This window comes from Gopherus flavomarginatus, chromosome 19 (assembly GCF_025201925.1).
Source record: "Gopherus flavomarginatus isolate rGopFla2 chromosome 19, rGopFla2.mat.asm, whole genome shotgun sequence".
In the NCBI taxonomy this organism is placed as follows: Eukaryota; Metazoa; Chordata; order Testudines; family Testudinidae; genus Gopherus; species Gopherus flavomarginatus.
In genome coordinates, this window is record NC_066635.1 from 709,244 (window position 1) to 727,839 (window position 18,596).

The following is an 18,596-nucleotide window of genomic DNA, read 5'->3' on the forward strand; positions in this document are numbered from 1 at the left end:
CAGAAATAGTCCAAATTTCCCCCCCAATGACCTTCCCCCCCCGTGCAGCTCCGACTCACCCCCTCCGCCCCACAGCACAACTCCCCCTCCCCCCAGTCCGGAGTTTGTCATTTAGCCCCCCCAACCCCGCCTCCAGCTGCTTGACCTCCCCCTGGCCAGTCAATTACCCCCCCCGCTCAGCCCCCGCCCCCGCGCTCCCTGCCGCTCCCATCGCCCCTCCCAGCCCCGGTCACTAGCGCCCAGCGGAATGTTCCGGCTGAGACGGGCAGGAGGAAGGGCAGCGGCTTCAGCAGCTGTTACTGAGCATGCGCAGTGCCCGGTGAGCAGCACATTGCTATTGGAAGGGATTTAATACACCGCCCCGGCCCCGCTGGGATGGGGGGCGGAGCCTGGGGCCGGGGCGGATCCTGCTGCAGCTCCGAGGCTTCTCCCAGGTTCCCCAGGGCCGAGAGTCACTTTCCTGCCCCTCCCACCGGGGTCTCTCACTCACCGGCTCACACGGAGGCGGCAGCAGCAGCAGCAGCTTTGTTCTCCCGCCCCAGCGGGTCTCGCACGGAGCATGCGCAGTTTCACCTGTTGAACCCCTCCCTTACCTGGGCTGGGGAGAGCGGACGCGCCCTCGGGGCAGGCTGGGAGATGTAGTTCTGGACGCTCCCTGGAGCGGAAGTGACATCAGCGAGAGAGGCGGAGGCGGAACGGGAACGCGCGCTGGGCGCTGCGGTTTTGCCTTGGTCGCGCGGGGCCGTTGGAGCCTCTCCCGGGCCGGAGAAGGGTTTGTGCCCTTGGAGTTCTGGGCATGCGCAGATCGCGGCGGGAGAGACCTTCATTAACCCCTCCCCCCCGTGCTCGGCCTGGCTCCGCCCCCCCCACCCCGCTGCGGAGCTGCAGCCTCCAGGGACCGGAGCGAGCCCGGGGGGCGGGGGCGGGGCCGGGCGGTGACTCGGCCCCAGTGTCCGCGGGGGGGGACCCGGCGCCTCGCAGCGCCGGGATCTGCTCCCTGGTGTCCCCGCCGGAGCCCAGCGCCCCCCGGGCCCGGCCAGGCTCCGCCCTGGGGTCCCTGCGGGGGGGTCCTTGGGGGGACCCGGGAAAGCGGCGGGTGGAAGGTGTCGGTGCGGCCCGGACATGGCGGGGGGGGAGAAGAGCCGGTGACCCCCGAGGAGCGGGGAGAGAAGGGGGGGGGCTGACATCCCCTCGGATTTACCGCTGCCCCCCCCCTCCCCGTGGGGACCTCTCCCCGCGTCCTGCCCCCCTTTTCTCTAGGGAGCAACGAGCAGCACCCAGGGTGCCCCCCCCGCCCCCAAACCCCTGAGAAGTTACCTGCTCCCCTCCCCGATTGTGCCCCATTTTCTGTCCATTTCACCAGTGTCCGGCTCTCACTGCGGCTGCTGGGGGCTCGGGGGGTATCTGGGTCCCTGGCCGGGGGCTCTGGGGACTGGGGGCCAGGGAAGATCTGGCGGGACCCTGACTGGGGTTGTGGGGGTGTCAGGCCCCTGGCTGTGGGCTCTGGGCTCCGGGTACTGGGGGTGTCTGGGGGCTGCTACTAACCATGATCCTGCTCCCTGATCAGCTTGTGCCAGAATCCTGGCTCCCAGCGCTGCCAGGCAGCCGCCAGCCAGGCCACTCGCCCTGGTAACTTTCTATCCACTTATCAAACACTGTCAGGTGAAATCACAGATTTTTCTTTTCTCCCCTCTTGAAAACTGCAGGAACTTCCAGTCCTGTAGGGAATATTCATGCCCCACCCCCTGAAGTCCTTGCCCTAGATCTGGGGGGTGAGGGAGGTGGGAAGGGGGTCAGCACTGCCACACGATGGTCTCTTCCACAGCATTCTGGACTCATTCTTTCTGAAATCTGGTTTCATTGAGAACATGGTTAATCAGAGATGCTGCATGGAAAGACAAGGAGTGACTCCAGATGCACAGTGGGGCAAATGAGATCAGTAATTCTCCCTGTGATGAGGGTTTCTCATTAGCTGCTCTCCTCAGCTAAAGGAGGGAAGCTGCTCAAATGCTCTGTCCCTCTCTGCTCAGGATATTGGGGTTCAGCTTCCTGGGTCAGACGCTGCAGCCTCCATTGTGATCTGGGAGACCAGGCTTAGCAGCTGCTGCTCCCCCAGCGGGGTTCTGTGCTGGGATGTGACCTTAATTAAAGCTTCTCTGCCCAGCCCAGGTGATGACTTTCTGCAGCTGGTCCTAGCCCCCTAGGGCAGCCCGGGGCCCTGTTAATACAAATTCTGAGCTACGGACTCCAGGTTATTGAAAGACCTCAGGGGGAGTGCTGGGGACTGGCAAGAAAGTGACTCTGCACAAACAGCCCCTCGTCATTTCTCCTCCCATTAGCAATTGTCAGGAGAAAATCCAGCCATGGGAGAGCAAAGCCCCCAGGAATGGGATTTTCCCAGCCAGAGGGGCCAGGGAGAGAGGACAGGGGAAGGAGAGACTGAAAGGGGCAGTGGGAGAAATGAGTTGGGGGAGAGATTTCCAGCTCTGTAGTCCACCAAGCGCATGTATTGTAGCATCGCTGGGGAGAATCACTTTCCAATGAACAGAAAAAGGCTCAGACAGAGGAAAAGCCAGTTCCTGACTCCATATTACCCCTGTTGAGGTGTGACTGCCTGTGGGGTCAGTGTCCAAGGGAATCCCCCAGAGTGACTCCTTTGGTTCTGCTCTTTTCTAGCCTTGTGTTCAGAGACTTTGTTATGGGGTGAGGGGAGGGAGAAGGGAGGTTAAAAATGTCTCTGTGGGCTTAGCCTGATAGGAGGGGCCAGGTCTACACTGTAATAAAGAGATCAAGTATGTTCCCAACACGACAGAGTCTAGGATGTCTGTCTGGAGGGAGAGGGCCTGGGGGAATCGTGATGTGAAATTACCTAAAGCCTGTTCTGTAACCTCCTCAACTGCCCTTCTCACCCTGCCAGGGCTGCAGAATGGCTTCCATGTTTTTCTCCAGCTCATCCCATCCTCCCATGGGACAGAGGAGAGAAATGACTGCAGTGGAGCCAGCTCAGGTAGGGATTATTTTTTTGAGGGGGAGTTGGTGGGTTCGTACAGGAGGGAGGGACAGCAAGTATACTGGAGATGGGAAGGTTTGCACAGTCTGGTTTGGAGGTTGGCACGGGGCAGGAAATGCACAGGGCGGAGAAAGGGAGGGCAGGGGGTGACAAACCTGCTGGGAGTTGTTTAATAAGAGGCCTAGATTCTAGGAACAGACCCATGAGGTTCGGCGGTGGAAATGCTCTAGTTTGTGGAGCAGAAAATAAGCCAGCTACATGGTGCTGGGAAAACTGACCAGACTCATAGTGCTGGAGCCTGACCCAACTAACCAGTGGCTCCTGTGAAATATGAAGGGGATACGCACCAGTGAGGGTCAGGGGAGAGTCCCCTCCCTTGATATCCAGCTCCTCACAATGAGGAGGCTGTTGGGCTTCCTAGCAGAGATCTCTGTCTGGTCCCTGCTAGGGCCTCCTTATCCTCTATCAGTCTGTGGCTAGAGGTATGTGATGGATCTGCTGGGAGAGATAAGGGGCTCTCTCTTTGTCCCATCACTCTGATGTTTCCTGGATGCTCTGAGCAGAGTTGAGGTGGGACTTTGTTGACTGCAGTCCACCCATGGCTTCCCTCTGATGGGCTCCTCTCCCCACAAATAATGAGGCTGTGAATGGGGCAGCAGGTATTGAGTGTTGAACTCTTGCTCTTTCAGGGGCCAGTAACGTTCGAGGAGGTGGCTGTGTATTTCATCAGGGAAGAGTGGGCTCTGCTGGCCCCCACTCAGAGAGCCCTCTACTGGGATGTCATGCAGGAGAACTATGAGAATGTGACCTCACTGGGTAAGGGTTACTGTCCCCTCGGTTCTTGGAAGGGGAAATGGAGAGAGAAGGTTTACGCCAGCCCCACAATGCCACCTCTGCTCTGCCCAGTTTCAGCATCACCCCAATATGCCAGTGACACACAGACTACCAGAGACCTTCCCCTGCTGCAGAACATTTTGGGAACAGAGCACAGGAGCCATATCTCACAGTGTCAAATATCTCCTGTTTGCTCAAGTAAAACTGAGGGTTAAGTGCAGCATAATCAACAGAAGCTTCCTAGGGGTCACCAGATGAAATTAATAGGCAGCAGGTTTAAAGAAAATAAAAGGAATTTGTTCTTCACGCAGCGCACAGTCAACTTGTGGAACTCCTTATCTGAGGAGGTTGTGAAGGCTAGGACTATAACAGCATTTAAAAGAGAACTGGATAAATTCATAGTGGTTCAGTCCATCAGTGGCTATTAGCCAGGATGAGTAAGGAATGGTGTCCCTAGCCTCTGTTTGTCAGAGGATGGAGATGGATGGCAGGAGAGAGATCACTTGATCATTGCCTGTTAGGTTCACTCCCTCTGGGGCACCTGGCATTGGCCGCTGGCGGTAGACAGGATACTGGGCTAGATGGACCTTTGGATCTGACCCATTACGGCCATTCTTTTGTTATGTATGTAAGTGTGCATTTGGTGCAAGGAGCTCCTGTCTCTCAGAGACCGTGTGGAGGCTTTGGAGGCCAGGGTGTTGGAACTGGAGGAGCTAAGGGAGGCAGAGAAGTATGTTGATGAGGCTTTCCGGGGCACTATAGAATTGTCCCAACTCCGATCAGACAGTCCACCGCACTGTTGAGGAGGATGAAAGGCCCAGGGAATGAGAGCAGTCAACAGGAGCAGAGGGAAAGCTTCTCATAGTTGGGAGCCTCCTTCCAGATAATGTTGGGGTAACCTCTTGCACTGAGGTTACCTCACCGGGGTAGGGAACTCCAGTCATTAAGAAAAGGCAGCTGTTAGTAGTGGGAGATTCGATCATTAGAAAGAAGGATCTCTGGGTTTGTGAAGACCGGGAGAACCATATGGTGACTTGCCTGCCTAGTGCGTAGGTTGCGGATTTTTCAAGGCATCTAGATAGATATGTGTGTAGTGCTAGGGAGGAGCCAGTGGTGATGGTACATGTAGATACCAATGACATAGGGAAGGGTAGGTGAGACGTCCTGGAGGCCTAATGTAATCTGCTAGGAAAGAGACTGAATTCCAGGACCTCTATGGTGGCATTCCCAGAAATGCTCCCAGTTCCATGTGCAGGGCCAGGTAGGCAGGCAGAGCTTCAGAGTCTCAATGCGTGGATGAGATGATGGTGTAGAGAGATGGGGTTTAGATTTATTAGGAACCGGGGAAACTTTGGGGAAGGGAGAGCCTATACAGGAAGGATGGGCTCCACCTAAACCAAAGTGGATCCAGACTGCTGGCACTTAACATTAAAAAGGTTGAAGAGCAGTTTTTAATCTAAGCGATGGGGGAAAGCCAATGACTGCAGAGGAGCCCATGGATCAGACAGACTTCTCTTAGAGGAGAGTGTAATGATAGAGATTTTTCTAGTTTTAGTCAGGAAGAGGGGCTGGAGGAAGATGAAGTAGGGGCCAGATCAGACGAGAAGCATTCACACACAAAAAAATCTGACACATCAGAAAAGGGCAGACAAATAAACAGTGACAAGTTTTTAAAGTGCTTGTACACAAATGCTAGAAGTGTAAATAATAAGATGGGTGAATTAGAGTGCCTCGTGTTAAGAGGATTTTGACATAATAGGTGGAGTGAGGACAATCAATGGGACACAATCATTCCAGGGTACAAAATGTATTGAAAGGACAGAGCAGATCATACTGGGGGGGTGGGGAGGGGAGTGGGACTGTATGTTACAGAAAATGTAGACTCAAATGATGTAAAAATCTTAAATGAAACCGCATGTTCCATAGAATCTCTCTGGATAATAATTCCATGCTCTAATAAGAATATAACAATAGGGATCTATTATCGACCACCTGTCAAACACAGTGATACTGTGGATGAAATGCGAAAGGAGATTAGAGAGGCTATCAAAATAAAGAACTCCATAATAGTGGGAGATTTCAATTATCCCCATATTGACTGGGCCCATGTCGGCTCAGGACAAAATGCAGAGACAAAATTTCTCTATACTTTAAATGACTGTTTCTTGGAGCAGCTGGTACAAGAACCTGCAAGAGGAGAAGCAACTCTCCATTTAGTCCTGAGTGGAGCGCAGGATCTTGTCCAAGAGGTAACTATAACAGGACCGCTTGGAAATAGTGAATATAATATAACAAAATTTAACATTCCTGTGGTGGGAAGAACAGCTCAACACTGTGGCATTTAATTTCAGAAAGGAGAACTATGCAAACCTAAGGGGGTTAGTTAAACAGAAATTAAAATGTACAGTGACTAGAGTGAAATCCCTGCAAGCTGCATGGACACTTTTCGAAGACACAATATTAGAGGCCCAACTTAAATGTATACCCCAAATTAAAAAACACAGGAAAAGAACTAAAAAGAGCCACTGTGGCTTGGCTTAACCATGTAAAAGAAGCAGTGAGAGATAAAAAGGCATCTTTTAAAAAGTAGAAGTCAAATCCTAGTGAGGTGTATATAGAAGGGAGCATAAGTACTGCCAAATTAAGTGTAAAAATGTAATTAGAAAAGCCAATAAGGAGTTTGAGGAACAGCTAGCCAAAAACTCAGAAGGTAATAACAAAATGTTTTTTAAGTACATCAAAAGCAGGAAGCTTGCTAAACAACCAGTGGGGCCCCTGGACAATTGAGATACAAAAGGAGCCCGTAGAGACGATAAAGTAATTGCGGAGAAACTAAATGCATTCTTTGCTTCAGTCTTCATGGCTGAGAATGTTAGGGAGATTCCCAAACCTTTTATGGGTGACAAATCTGAGGAATTTTCACAGAGTGAAGTGTCACTAGAGGAGGTTTTGGAACTAATTGATAAACTTAAGTGTAAGAAGTCACCGGAACCAGATGGTATTTACCCAAAAGTTCTGAAGGAACTCAAATGTGAAATTGGGGAACTATTAGCTATGGTTTGTAACCTGTCCGTTAAATCAGCTTCTGTACCCAATGACTGGAAGATAGCTAATGTAACGCCAATATTTCAAAAGGGCTCTAGAGGCGATCCTGGCAATTACAGACGGTAAGTCTGACGTCTGTGCCAGGCAAATTAGTTGAAAGAGTAGTAAAGAATAAAATTGTCAGACACATAGAAGAACAAAAATTTTTGGGCAAAAGTCAACATGGTTTCTGTAAAGGAAAATCATGTCTTACTAGTCTAATAGAGTTCTTTGAAGGTGTCAACAAACATGTGAGCAAGGGGGATCCAGTGGACATAATGTACTTAGATTTCCAGAAAGCCTTTGACAAGGTCTCTCACCAAAGGCTCTTAGATAAATTAAGTTATCATGGGATAAGAGGGAAGATCTTTTCATGGATTGAGAACTAGTTAAAAGACAGGGAACAAAGGGTAGGAATAAATGGTAAATTTTCCGAATGAAGAGGACTAACTAGTGGTGTTCCCCAAGGGTCAGTCCTAGGACCAATCGTATTCAACTTATTCATAAATGAGCTGGAGAAAGGGGTAAACAGTGAGGTGGCAAAGTTTGCAGATGATACTAAACCGCTCAAGATAGTTAAGACCAAAGCAGACTGTGAAGAACTTCAAAAAGATCTCCCAAAACTAAGTGATTGGGCAACAGAATGGCAAATGAAATTTGATGTGGATAAATGTAAAGTAATGCACATTGGAAAAAATAACCCCAAGTATTTATAAAATATGATGGGGGTAATTTAGCTACAATTAATCAGGAAAAAGATCTTTTTGTCATTGTGGATAGTGATCTGAAGACATCCAGCAGTGTGCAGCGGAAATCAAAAAAGCAAAGAGGATATTAGGAATTATTTAAAAAGGGATAGACAGTAACACAGAGAATATCATATTGCTCTTATATAAATCAATGGAAATGACTAATTTAGACCCCATCATTTTATATGTATATTTGGGATTATGTTTTTCAATGGGCTGCACTATGTGCTACCCTGACATCTAGTACTGCTGAGATCGTGCATTCAGTAATATCCCTGTCCTTCCTGTTCCCTTTCTCCACTGAGCCCCACGCTTATGTTTCCAGCTTCCCTGGGACTCTCTCTCTTTATCTCTGCATCTGTCTGTCAGCAGGAAGCAGAACCAGGGAGACTTGCCCTCTGTCTGGAGACTTCGATTTCTGGGACGTGGATTTACTTTCTCTGTGTTTTAGGAGACTTTGAAATTGAGTGTCTGTGACATTAAGCACAGTACAATCTGGAGTCTTGAACAGCTGTGTCCCCTCAGTTCCCCAGGTTGAGGTGCCTCTTACACTGCTTTACTGTGAGAGCAGCCACTCCTGGGCAGTTAACACGCAGTCTCCAGCATGTATCTCGCTCCCAGCTACACAGTATTGGCGCTGCTCGTCAGCAACTCCCGAATGACAGTACTCACCGGAGAACCCCAGAAAATTCTCTGCTTCCAGACATCCCCCAGAAATGTGCATCTTGTCCTGTCTAGCACACTACTGAACAATGAAAGCTCATATGAAATCTGTTATTTCATCAATGGAAAATGACATGCACCAGCCTTGTTATTCCAAATGGAGTTTCCAACACACTTTAATCCAACCACACTGGTTAGATAAAACAATAAACCAAGATTGTTCACTACTGGAAAAAAAAAAAGATTTTCAGTGACTACAAGTAATGAGGCATAAAAGTCTGACTTGTTTACAAAAGAAATGCAAGAGAAAACACAAACTAATGTTTAACGTAACAAGCTAAAACGTATTTAAAACAAATGTTTCTCTCACCATGGGCTGAGACAGGCTGGCTTTCCTTTCAGCCAGGAATCCCTCTAACCTGTCCCTGCTGCCCACATTCAGTTCTTCAGGAGTTGTCATGAGCAGAGGGAAAGGGGAGAGAGACTCCTGCATTTTCCTCACCTTTTTTTATAATTCAGTCCTTTGTACTAGAAACAAATTCCGTTCTCAGCTGAGTCATGGTGACAGGCTGTCGTAGATATGAGCTTCAAGTGGTCCCTGTGATGGAATGTAAATGTCTTCTTCACACCTTCCCCCTCCTGAAGAATGGCTGTTTGACCAGCTGTTTGCCCTGCTGTCTCTGAGGAACGTAGTGTTGCAACTTTTTCAGTGATATCATACCATAAAATCTCATCACTTTGCATACAGTGTTGCTACACGTTTTAAGGAGGCTATTCAGTAGATTCTGTCTTTTCAAATGTTACCTCACTAGCCATACAGTGATAAATGAACGGGAGGGGAGGGATCTCCCTTTTATAAACACCCAGCCAGCCAGATTGCTGTAAAATCCATTTTGGTGTGACTTCTCTGCTTGCTTTACCTGTAAAGGGTTAACAAGCCCCCAGGTAAAAGAAAAGGAGTGGGCATCTGACCAAAAGAGCCAATGGAAAAGCTAGAACTTTTTTAAATGGGACAGTAACTTTCCCTTTGTCTGTTGTTCTCTGGAGAAGGGAGGCGACACGGAGTAGCAATTCTGTGTATGGCTTGAAGCAGGTTTGAAAATTCATCTTCCATACCTAGAAGAAATGATTTGGACAGGGAATGTTTAGACAGACACAATCAGGTTTATATTTTTTAATTTGGCTTTTGGAGCTCCTCTGTGCTATCCTAGATGCTTTTGTTTGCTTCTAAGCTTTAAGCTGAACCCCCAAGAAAGCTATTTTGGGTGCTTACAAAAATTGTTTCTTTTAAAATCTAGCAAAAGCCTAAGTTCCAGATGTATTGTTTTCCTTTTCAATTTTAATAAAATATACCTCTTTTAAGAACAGGATTGGATTTCTGGTGTCCTAAGAGGTTTGTGCATGTTGTTTAATTAGCTGGTAGCCACAGCTCATTTCCTTTGTTTTCTTTCTCAGCTCTTTCCTGGAGGGGAGATGAAAGGGCTTGAGGGTACCCCAGAGGGAAGAATTCTCAAGTATTCCTTCCTGGGTCCAAGGGTTTGGAGTTTTTTTGAATTTGGGTGATGGCAGCATTTACCAAGCCAAGGTCAGAGAAAAGCTGTAACTTTGGGTGTTTAATACAAGCCTAGAGTTGCACAAATTAATTTTTAGAATCCTGGCGGGCCCCCACTTTCTGCACTCGGAGTGACAGAGTGGAGATTCAGCCCTGACATGTACTATGAACAAAATTGATCCTAATTTTCTAGAAGAGTGAACATAGGGGCACAGACTTGCACAGTGTCGTCTGTGTGTTCGCAACATATCTGTGGGTATTTCAGTCTCTCAGAATCAAGGTGTTCAGCATCTTCAAACACCTGGGGAACCGGTCCTGGTAACTCACTGGTTTATTAAGTGACACTGTATGGAATTGAGAGACACTTTATATTATTATTATTTTATTATAAATACCAACATGATGAAATGGCAATGAATCGTGCTAGATACACCATGTAAGGTGTCAATGAAAATGTTATGATTTTCCAAGTTTGATAATCTTGTTTCTATCTTTGTATTGTGAGTTATAGATATATAGGGTATATCTGTATTCCAGACTTGTGTAGTGTTTTTGAGTGACACCCCCAGACATATTGGCATCAGCGCTGCCCAACCTGTTTGATGGCCCATCCGGGGTCATCAGCTGTACAATGAACCCAAGGGGATACACCTATTGAGTCAGCAAGACATGCAGGGGTATGCCTGTGTACTGAGACCTCCAAGGCTTTTCCATGCCATGTGCTGTGAAGCTTGTGTTTGGGACACAGGAATAGAAGCTACTTGGCAAAAGAAATATAAAGGGCAGCTGCATCATCTCCATTTTGTCTTCAATCCCCCTTCCTACCTCTGGAGCAACTTCTCTACAAACTGAACCCTGGAACAAAGGACTGAATGATGTGGATGTGTACCAGAGAGCCTTTCAAGCCGGAAACTCACCAATACTGCTAAGAATCAGATATATATATTTCTGAATGTATCTGACTGTTTTCCCATTTTGACAATTTTCTTTTTCTTTCCTTCTTTTATAATAAACCTTTAGTTTAGATGCTAAGGATTGGCTGGCATCAAAGTATTCTGGGAAAGATCCAAACCTATACAGAGCTGGTAATGTGGCTGACTCGGGGGTCAGAGGAACACTTTGTTTATGTGAGCAGAGTTTTTAAATCATCTCTCACTGTGCCGGACCTAGGTGCTGATTGGGAGTCGGAGAACTGGAATGCAGTAAAGGGAGCCGTGTGATGTCTTTTTTCAGTTTCTCGATAACCAGTATGGGGGATCAGAAGCACAGTTGGTGACTGATTGGTGAATTTAACTTCCATGTTAACCCTCAGTTTTGGGAGCATCTGCTCTCCCTTTTTCAGCCTGCCCTGATCTTGGCATTTTCAGTGTGGACTGCCCCAGGCACACTGGGTCACACTAAGCACTGAAGTTAAATTAATACTGTTTTTTATGACACAGTCATATGAAATCAACTGAACTCCTTTGTTTTCTTTCATCTGAGCAGGGTTTCCAGTTTCCAAACCTCACATAATCTCCCAGCTCGAACAAGGGGAAGAGCCATGGGTTCCAGACCTCCAGGGTTCAGAGGAAAGAGAGATCCTGAGAGTTCCTTGCACAGGTGAGGAAAGATTAAACCAACTCAGAATCTGTAAGTGCCTGAAGGAAACATCTGGGATGCTTTACAATGCCCTTGGAAGGTTTCTCAGTTCATTATTGTTGCTAGCAGGGGTTGTATCCTCAGAGTAAATATAGCTCATGGCTTCCTGTAGACCCTAGCAGACACCGGGCAGTAGCTTCCTCCCTTCCCCCTGTGAATTTGGATGGGATGTGAGGGCGGAATTGATCCCCTCCTTCTCTCTCCTGTTTAGGGGGAGAGTTTGGAGGAGTTCAGTTCTTGTTTTTATTTGACCTCTCTCAAGCACTTGTTTTGGTTTGGCCTTCTGCTCTCTATCCCTGTCTGAGGTTTCTGTCTCTTATCCCAGCAGGTGATGCAATGGTATGTGAGAAAGAGGAGCAGAATTCTCAGCAGGAAAATGTTGAGCAAGTGGCTAAACACAGAGAATTATCGCAGAGATCGAAAATGAATGTATCCAGGAGTCATGAGCAGGGAAAATGCTGTGAGATTCAGCACAGACCAGAAAGAGAGCAAGGAAACCATCCAGGGGACAAAATGGATAAATTTATTTCCTGTCGGGGAACTCAGAAGAGCATCAAGGAAACCACAACACAGAAGGAAATTCTCATGGGAAAGAGGAAAAATACATGCACTAAGTGTGGGAAAAGCTTCACTAGCAGCTCAGACCTTTCTGTTCATCAGAGAATCCACACAGGGGAGAGGCCCTATGAATGCCCTGAGTGTGGGAAAAGCTTCACTAGCAGCTCAGGCCTTTCTAAACATCAGAAAATCCACACAGGGGAGAGGCCCTTTGATTGCAGTGAGTGTGGGAAAAGTTTCACTTACAGATCGGTCCTTTCTCAACATCAGAGAATCCACACAGGGGAGAGGCCCTATGAATGTCATGTGTGTGGGAAAAGCTTCACTAGCAGCTCAGGCCTTTCCCAGCATCAGACAATCCATGCAGGGGAGAGGCCCTTTGATTGCAGTGATTGTGGGAAAGCCTTTACTTACAAATCAGTCCTTTCTGTTCATCAGAGAATCCACACAGGGACGAGGCCCTATGAATGCCATGAGTGTGGGAAAAGCTTTATTACCAGCTCAGCCCTTTCTGTTCATCAGAGAATCCACACAGGGGAGAGGCCCTTTGAATGCAGTGAGTGTGGGAAAAGCTTCAATCGCAGCTCCGCCCTTTCTAAACATCAGAGAATCCACTCAAGGGAGAGTGCTACAAATGTCGTGAGTGTGGGAAAAGCTTCACTCACAGCTCAAACTTCCTTACCCATCTCAGAATCCACACAGAGGAGAGGCCCTATAAACGCAGTGATTGTGGGAACAACTTCATTCACCGCCAGCAGCTTATTAGCCATCAGAGAATCCACACAGGTATGAGACCCAGTGGAAGCAGTGAGTGTGGGAAAACCTTGTCTTGCCACTGAGCCCATGTGAGCCCTCAGAGAATCTGCAAGGGGGATCAACACCATAAAACCCTCTAGGGCTATCACTACTTTAATACTTTCCTGATTCCCACATAGTAATATTGCAGGGGGGGCAACAGTTGGGGTTCGTTTGCCCCGTGTGCATATCCCCAATGACCACACCGGAGTGGAGAAGCAAGTCTCTTTATTTGAGTTCAAATAAGGTGCTGGGAGATATACAATCTCAAATCCTGCACAAATTACTATCCTCTTCCCTACGCTATATACCCCACTTGTTTACAGAGATATTCAGAGGTGCTACAATCGGTCATTTACAATTCATTAACTACCAGATTCTTTAATTAGCTCCATTCTCTTCCCACAATACAGAACCCCCTTTGATTAATCACATCTTATACCGTAAACAAAGGAACAAAAGAAAAATAATAAATGATTACATGTACTCATGCTAACTTTAAAGGAACAAATTGTTTAGCTCGAAAGGCAATCGTATGCCTGAGAATGTAAACTTTTGACCCCATGCCATATTGCCAGTTACCTCGAGCCTTGCACCCCCCAACAGTAACTTTTAAAAGCTGTTTGAAGCACCGATATCCCTCAGCTTGTCCAGATGAGTGAGTGGCCCATTTTTGCATTTTGCAGTTTGACCTATTTGAGGTGGACTCATTTGTCCTTGCTATCAACTCCATTCTCCCATGAGTAATTCTAGTGTACCCTTCCTATCAGGAATCAGGGAGCATCACATTTATACCATTCCCCTATTGCAAAGTTATTGTTAGAGTCACCAATGATACAGATTGTATCATTGCCAGTTGTTCTCATGTTGTGCTGAAGAGCAGTTATAATGGGAACTTTTCATATTACATTTAAATGAAGAGGAGCAGGGGCAGGAAAAAAGTGTCATTTCAGCCTCTGTGATACTGGAAGGAGATGTAAAAAGCGACAAAGAGTCCTGTGGCACCTTATAGACTAAAATACGTATTGGAACATAAGCAATATACCAAAACCTGTAGAAGAACACTTCAATCTCCCTGGACACACAATAGCAGACTTAAAAGTAGCCCTCCTGCAGCAAAAATACTTCAGGGCCAGACTTCAATGAGAAACTGCTGAGCTTCAGTTCATTTGTAAATTTGACACCATCAGCTCAGGATTAAATAAAGACTGTGAATGGCTAGCCAACTAAAAAACAGTTTCTCCTCCCTTGGTGTTCACACCTCAACTGCTAGAAGAGAGCCCCATCCTCCCTGATTTAACTAACCTTGTTCTCTAGCCTGATTCTTGCTTGCATATTTATACCCGCCTCTGGAAATTTCCACTATATGCATCTGACGAAGTGGGGATTCACCCACGAAAGCTTATGTGCCAATATGTCTGTTAGTCTACAAGGTGCCACAGGACTCTTTGTCACGTTTTACAGATCCAGACTAACACAGCTACCCCTCTGATACTTGGAAGGCGATGGGGTGACTCAGAGATTCCCTCCTTCCCCATCATGGCAGAACTGTTACCTTTTGTCTGAGCCAGGCAGAGTTTATCGTCATTACATTCTACCCCTCCACTTCTCAAAGTGTCATGTGATGAAGTGTTCTCAGTTGTCTGTGCTTTGACTTATTTAATCCTATACCGGAGTTGCTATGACTGGAGATGAAAATATCAACGACCAAGAAGGGGAATTCAAATAGATCCTAAATGCAGTGTGATCATTTCAAGTTTAAATCCCAGGATCCTTCGATTGGTCAAGCCAATTCTGGCAAGGTGGCTGCTTTTTCCCCCATTATAGGAATACTAGGATACTAAACATGTTGTAAATAACATAACTGACTATTGAGACAGTGCTCAATTAAATATGTTTGAATGGGTCAGAGGAGAATGTGATGGGAGAAACTCTTGTCCTGATTCTAAATAATTAGATGTAACCTGCTCTGGAATTTCAACTTACACTTTCATTGTCATGTATTCTATCTGTCTGTGATCTGGGTTTCTATCTTTCTTGATGGCTGTGTGGTCACAGAATTACATATTAATTCAGCTCAGATAATTGGAGAATTTAAGACAAATGACCATTTGCTAAAGTCATCATTTCTCACTTCAGCTTTGCTTTTTCCTCATCCTTCCATGATGATATGGAGAAAGTTCAAGTGCAGTTCTGTTAGTAGGAGAGAACTTTCCAGTTTACTGGCCTTGCTAACAAAGACACAGCAGTGATTTAAAGTCTCCACTTGGAAAGGGTGAACAACAGCAGATCCCCGACTAACTGAAGGAAGTGCATATGACCACAGTGTAGTTCAATTGTTTAAATCAATATTGTCTCAGATGGCTATGTTGGCAGGCGAAGGCCTCCTGCTGATGTAGCGCTATCTACACAGGAGATTAGAGATGTGTAACTATGTTGCTAAACTGTGTTTGATTTTTCACACCCCTGAGCAATAATTATACCGATAAATGTCTTTAGTGTAGACCAGACAGTTCTCTCTTGTGTTTTCTGCATTTGTATCACTTCTCCCCTACTTCCTACTACTTTGAAAGATTTAAAGTGTGAAAAGAGAGGTATTTTTCCTCATGATGCTAACGTTCCCATATAGGAGACCCCTTCCACCAACACATGTGGCAGAAGAACCAGAGACACATGAACTCACAGAAGTGTTGGGACAAACCACAACTTGAGCCCAGGTTCAGTTGTTGGCAATGGGCATTAAAAGAAAACTAACGTATGTGACCAGAATTTGTGATCTTTGAATATATTAGTGTTACTACTGAAAATGAAATGAGAGGTGATGTTATTGGTTAAAGAGTAAGAGACTAATTGTTTGATAATCTGAATTATTTTGCAAAACTGAAAGCTGTCTTGTTTTCTTTTTTTAGTTGTACAGGAAATGATGGTTAATCTTCAAAAGTTGATTTGATTTAATTTACCCCCTGTAGTGTAAGGAGTTCTGGTAGAAAACTCACTCCAAAGGTTGGGGTGGGAGAATAGGTGTTAGAAAGAGTGTATAAGAGAATATTGGGTCTGTGTAGAATTTATTTTTTTGTATTTCAAATAGAGCATATTTTGCTTAGCTTCAAAGTCAATTTCTATTAAAAGGAAAACCACTCGAGGAGACAAGTTGTAGAAGTTTTTACCCACTTACACTGTAAGCATCATTGACTTCCCCACTTCTCTAATTTGCAAAGAAAAGTCCTGACATCTGTCATAGAATGTGTCCAGCAGGTAGGAAAGCTGCAGTTGGCAACCATCAATACCAAGGAAAAAGCTGAAGTCCATTGCCTTTCATATCTAAAAGCCATCTAGAGGCTGGTCTACACTGAAAAGCCATGTTGACATGGCCACATCTCTCAGGAGCATGAAAAATCCACTCCACTGAGAGAAGTAGTTAATGTGACCTAAGCCCCAGTGTAAACAGGGTTATGTTCTCAGAAGAATATTTCCAGTGTTTGAAGGGTAGACATAGCCTTAGACAGATTGATCCCCTCTGGGAAACGAGTCGTGACATCAATTCCAATTTTGACCCATCTCCCTATATGTGAGAAAGCTGCTAGTATGGAGGGCTGAGCCAGCTGTCCGATGACCTGGTTCAGCTGAGGGAAAAGCTCTTAATACCCATCAGTCCAAAGACTGAGAGAAATGTTGAGTTCCAACCATTGTCATTTCAGTATTTTATTGTTCCTTTCTCTTTTTTTTTTGTGTTGGCCTTTCTGTTCTATCAGAGTGTGACTGTATAGCTCAGTGCATGTGTGATAAATGCTCTTTGGTGCCATTTGGCAGAGAGGTCAAAGTAATTCACAAGAAACTCCTGCCTCAGACCTGACAAACTCACACCTAATGCACTGATTTTTATGATATTTATCCAGGAAGCATAGCAGTGAGATCTGTACTGAAAGCTTGTAAATTATTGTTACTCCTGGTCACTGCAAGAGGTGTGTGAGTCCTATTGAAGGAGTCATGTAAGTATATGGAAAATTATGCCCATATGGTATTGTCATGAAAGTGAGTCACCCCAATCAAAGGTCTTGTTGGGAATGGCCCATTCAAGTGGGAGGGAATTGTCACCCGGCCCTTGCTAGCCAGTTTTGTGATGTGTTGCTGCATTGTCAACCTTTGCACCAGCCCAGAAAAGCCAATGGAAAACTATCAAAGACAAATTATAGACATCGAAACCCTGTGGAAGTGTAAACGACAATAGGACCATTTCCTCATTGTCATTTCTGTGAATATACACAAAAGACTGATTCATTTTATAACAGGGTGGAGAGAAACACTCTGGGTCCATTCACCAAGGAGATCACTAATGACCAGTGGTGCTCCTAGGAACTAGCAATCACTGCAATAGGCTGTCACTCAGACTTCAATCTACTTAGGTAGGAAAGGTAACTATTAAGAAGTGTTGGTTGCATGTTGTGATTTTGTTTTGTTGGTAACAGTTGGTTTCCATCATTCACGTTTGTTTGTTTAAATCTCTGTCCCTTGTTAAAGAAATTTCCCTTTGTTCAATAACTGTGCTCAAGTGCTATGTGTGATCCAGTAGCAGTGGGCTACAGTAAAACTGGTAACCTGGGATGTACCATTGCTTCGGGCAGAGAGGATCTGGGATTTTTCTGAGCCTTGGTCTACTCTAGGGGTGGGAATCAATCTAAGTTATGCAACTTCAGCTATATGAATAACGTAGCTGAAGTCGATGTACTTAGATCGACTTACCGTGGTGTCTTCATCGTGGTGAGTCGACTGCTGCAGTTCCCCAGTAGACTCTGCGTGCACCTCTCACCAAGCTGGAGTACAGTGGTCGACGGAAGAGTATTCGAGGATCGATTTATTGCATCTACACTAGATGCGCTATATCGACCCCCCCACTGGATCGATCGCTGCCCGCCGATTCGGCAGATAGTATAGACATGCCCCAAGTAACTGGTGATTGGAGCTGGACCCCAGAGGGGACACATTAAAGGAACTTGGGGGTTAAGGTTCCTTTATTGCCAACTGTCAAGGTTGCTGTAGCTCAGAGGAGGGTGCTTGGCTGTCTGACAGGCTGGTGAGTTTGGTCACTAACATCCAGCTGCCAAATGCAAAAGTCCCTCTTCCTCGTGGCAGGTGGCCACAAGCAGACTCACGGCCCTCAGCACCCTGGGAAGGGTCACAATGTCCATCTGTGTTGATCCACACAGGGAAAGCTCCCTATAATATAAAACTCTGCCCTATGAAATCATGGAACATGTGCTCTTTGCTCTGTGAAAGCACACAAAGAATCCAAGTGCTGGAGTGTAGGGTTTGGGTCCAGAGGGACCTAGACAAATTGGAGGATTGGGCCAAAAGAAATCTGATGAGGTTCAACAAGGACAAGTGCAGATTCCTACACTTAGGATAGAAGAGTCCCATGCACCGCTACAGCCTGGGGACAGACTGGCTAAGTGGCAGTTCTGCAGAAAAGGACCTGGGGATTACCGTGGACAAGAAGCTGGATGTGAGTCAATAATGTGCCCTTGTTGCCAGGAAGGTTAACAGCATGTTAGGCAGCATTAGTAGGAATGTTGGCAGCAGATCGAGGGAAGTGATTATTCCCTTCTATTTGGCACTGATGTGGCCACATCTGGAGTACTGCATCCAGTTTTGGGCCCCCTGTTACAGAAGGATGTGGACAAATTGGAGAGTGTTCAGTGGAGGGCAACAAAAATTA

General features: G+C 46.4%; 2 protein-coding genes across 3 annotated transcripts in view; one reads left to right on the forward strand and one right to left on the reverse strand.

The window, feature by feature from the left end:
• LOC127037657 (zinc finger protein 2-like) overlaps positions 1–18,596 on the reverse strand; it is a 98,063-nt gene that overhangs the window by 13,349 nt on the left and 66,118 nt on the right. The window lies entirely within an intron of this gene.
• On the forward strand, positions 1,495–14,758 carry LOC127037462 (zinc finger protein 383-like). 2 transcript variants are annotated; one of them, XM_050929215.1, is made up of 4 exons: positions 1,495–3,007; positions 3,700–3,826; positions 11,378–11,491; positions 11,856–14,758. In XM_050929215.1, exons 1-4 carry the CDS (start codon positions 2,927–2,929, stop codon positions 12,878–12,880), a joined length of 1,347 nt encoding a protein of 448 aa, XP_050785172.1. In that variant the 5' UTR covers positions 1,495–2,926; the 3' UTR covers positions 12,881–14,758. The 2 variants fall into 2 exon arrangements, with proteins under 2 accessions (XP_050785172.1, XP_050785173.1); XM_050929216.1 differs by lacking the exon at positions 3,700–3,826.

Excerpts from the sequence above, each read along its gene's own strand:
- LOC127037462 (XM_050929215.1), top strand. The coding sequence starts at position 2,927 with ATGGCTTCCATGTTTTTCTCCAGCTCATCCCATCCTCCCATGGGACAG. Across the intron at positions 3,827-11,377 it reads TGAGAATGTGACCTCACTGG|GGTTTCCAGTTTCCAAACCT; the intron begins GTAAGGGTTACT and ends TCATCTGAGCAG. Across the intron at positions 11,492-11,855 it reads CCTGAGAGTTCCTTGCACAG|CAGGTGATGCAATGGTATGT; the intron begins GTGAGGAAAGAT and ends CTCTTATCCCAG.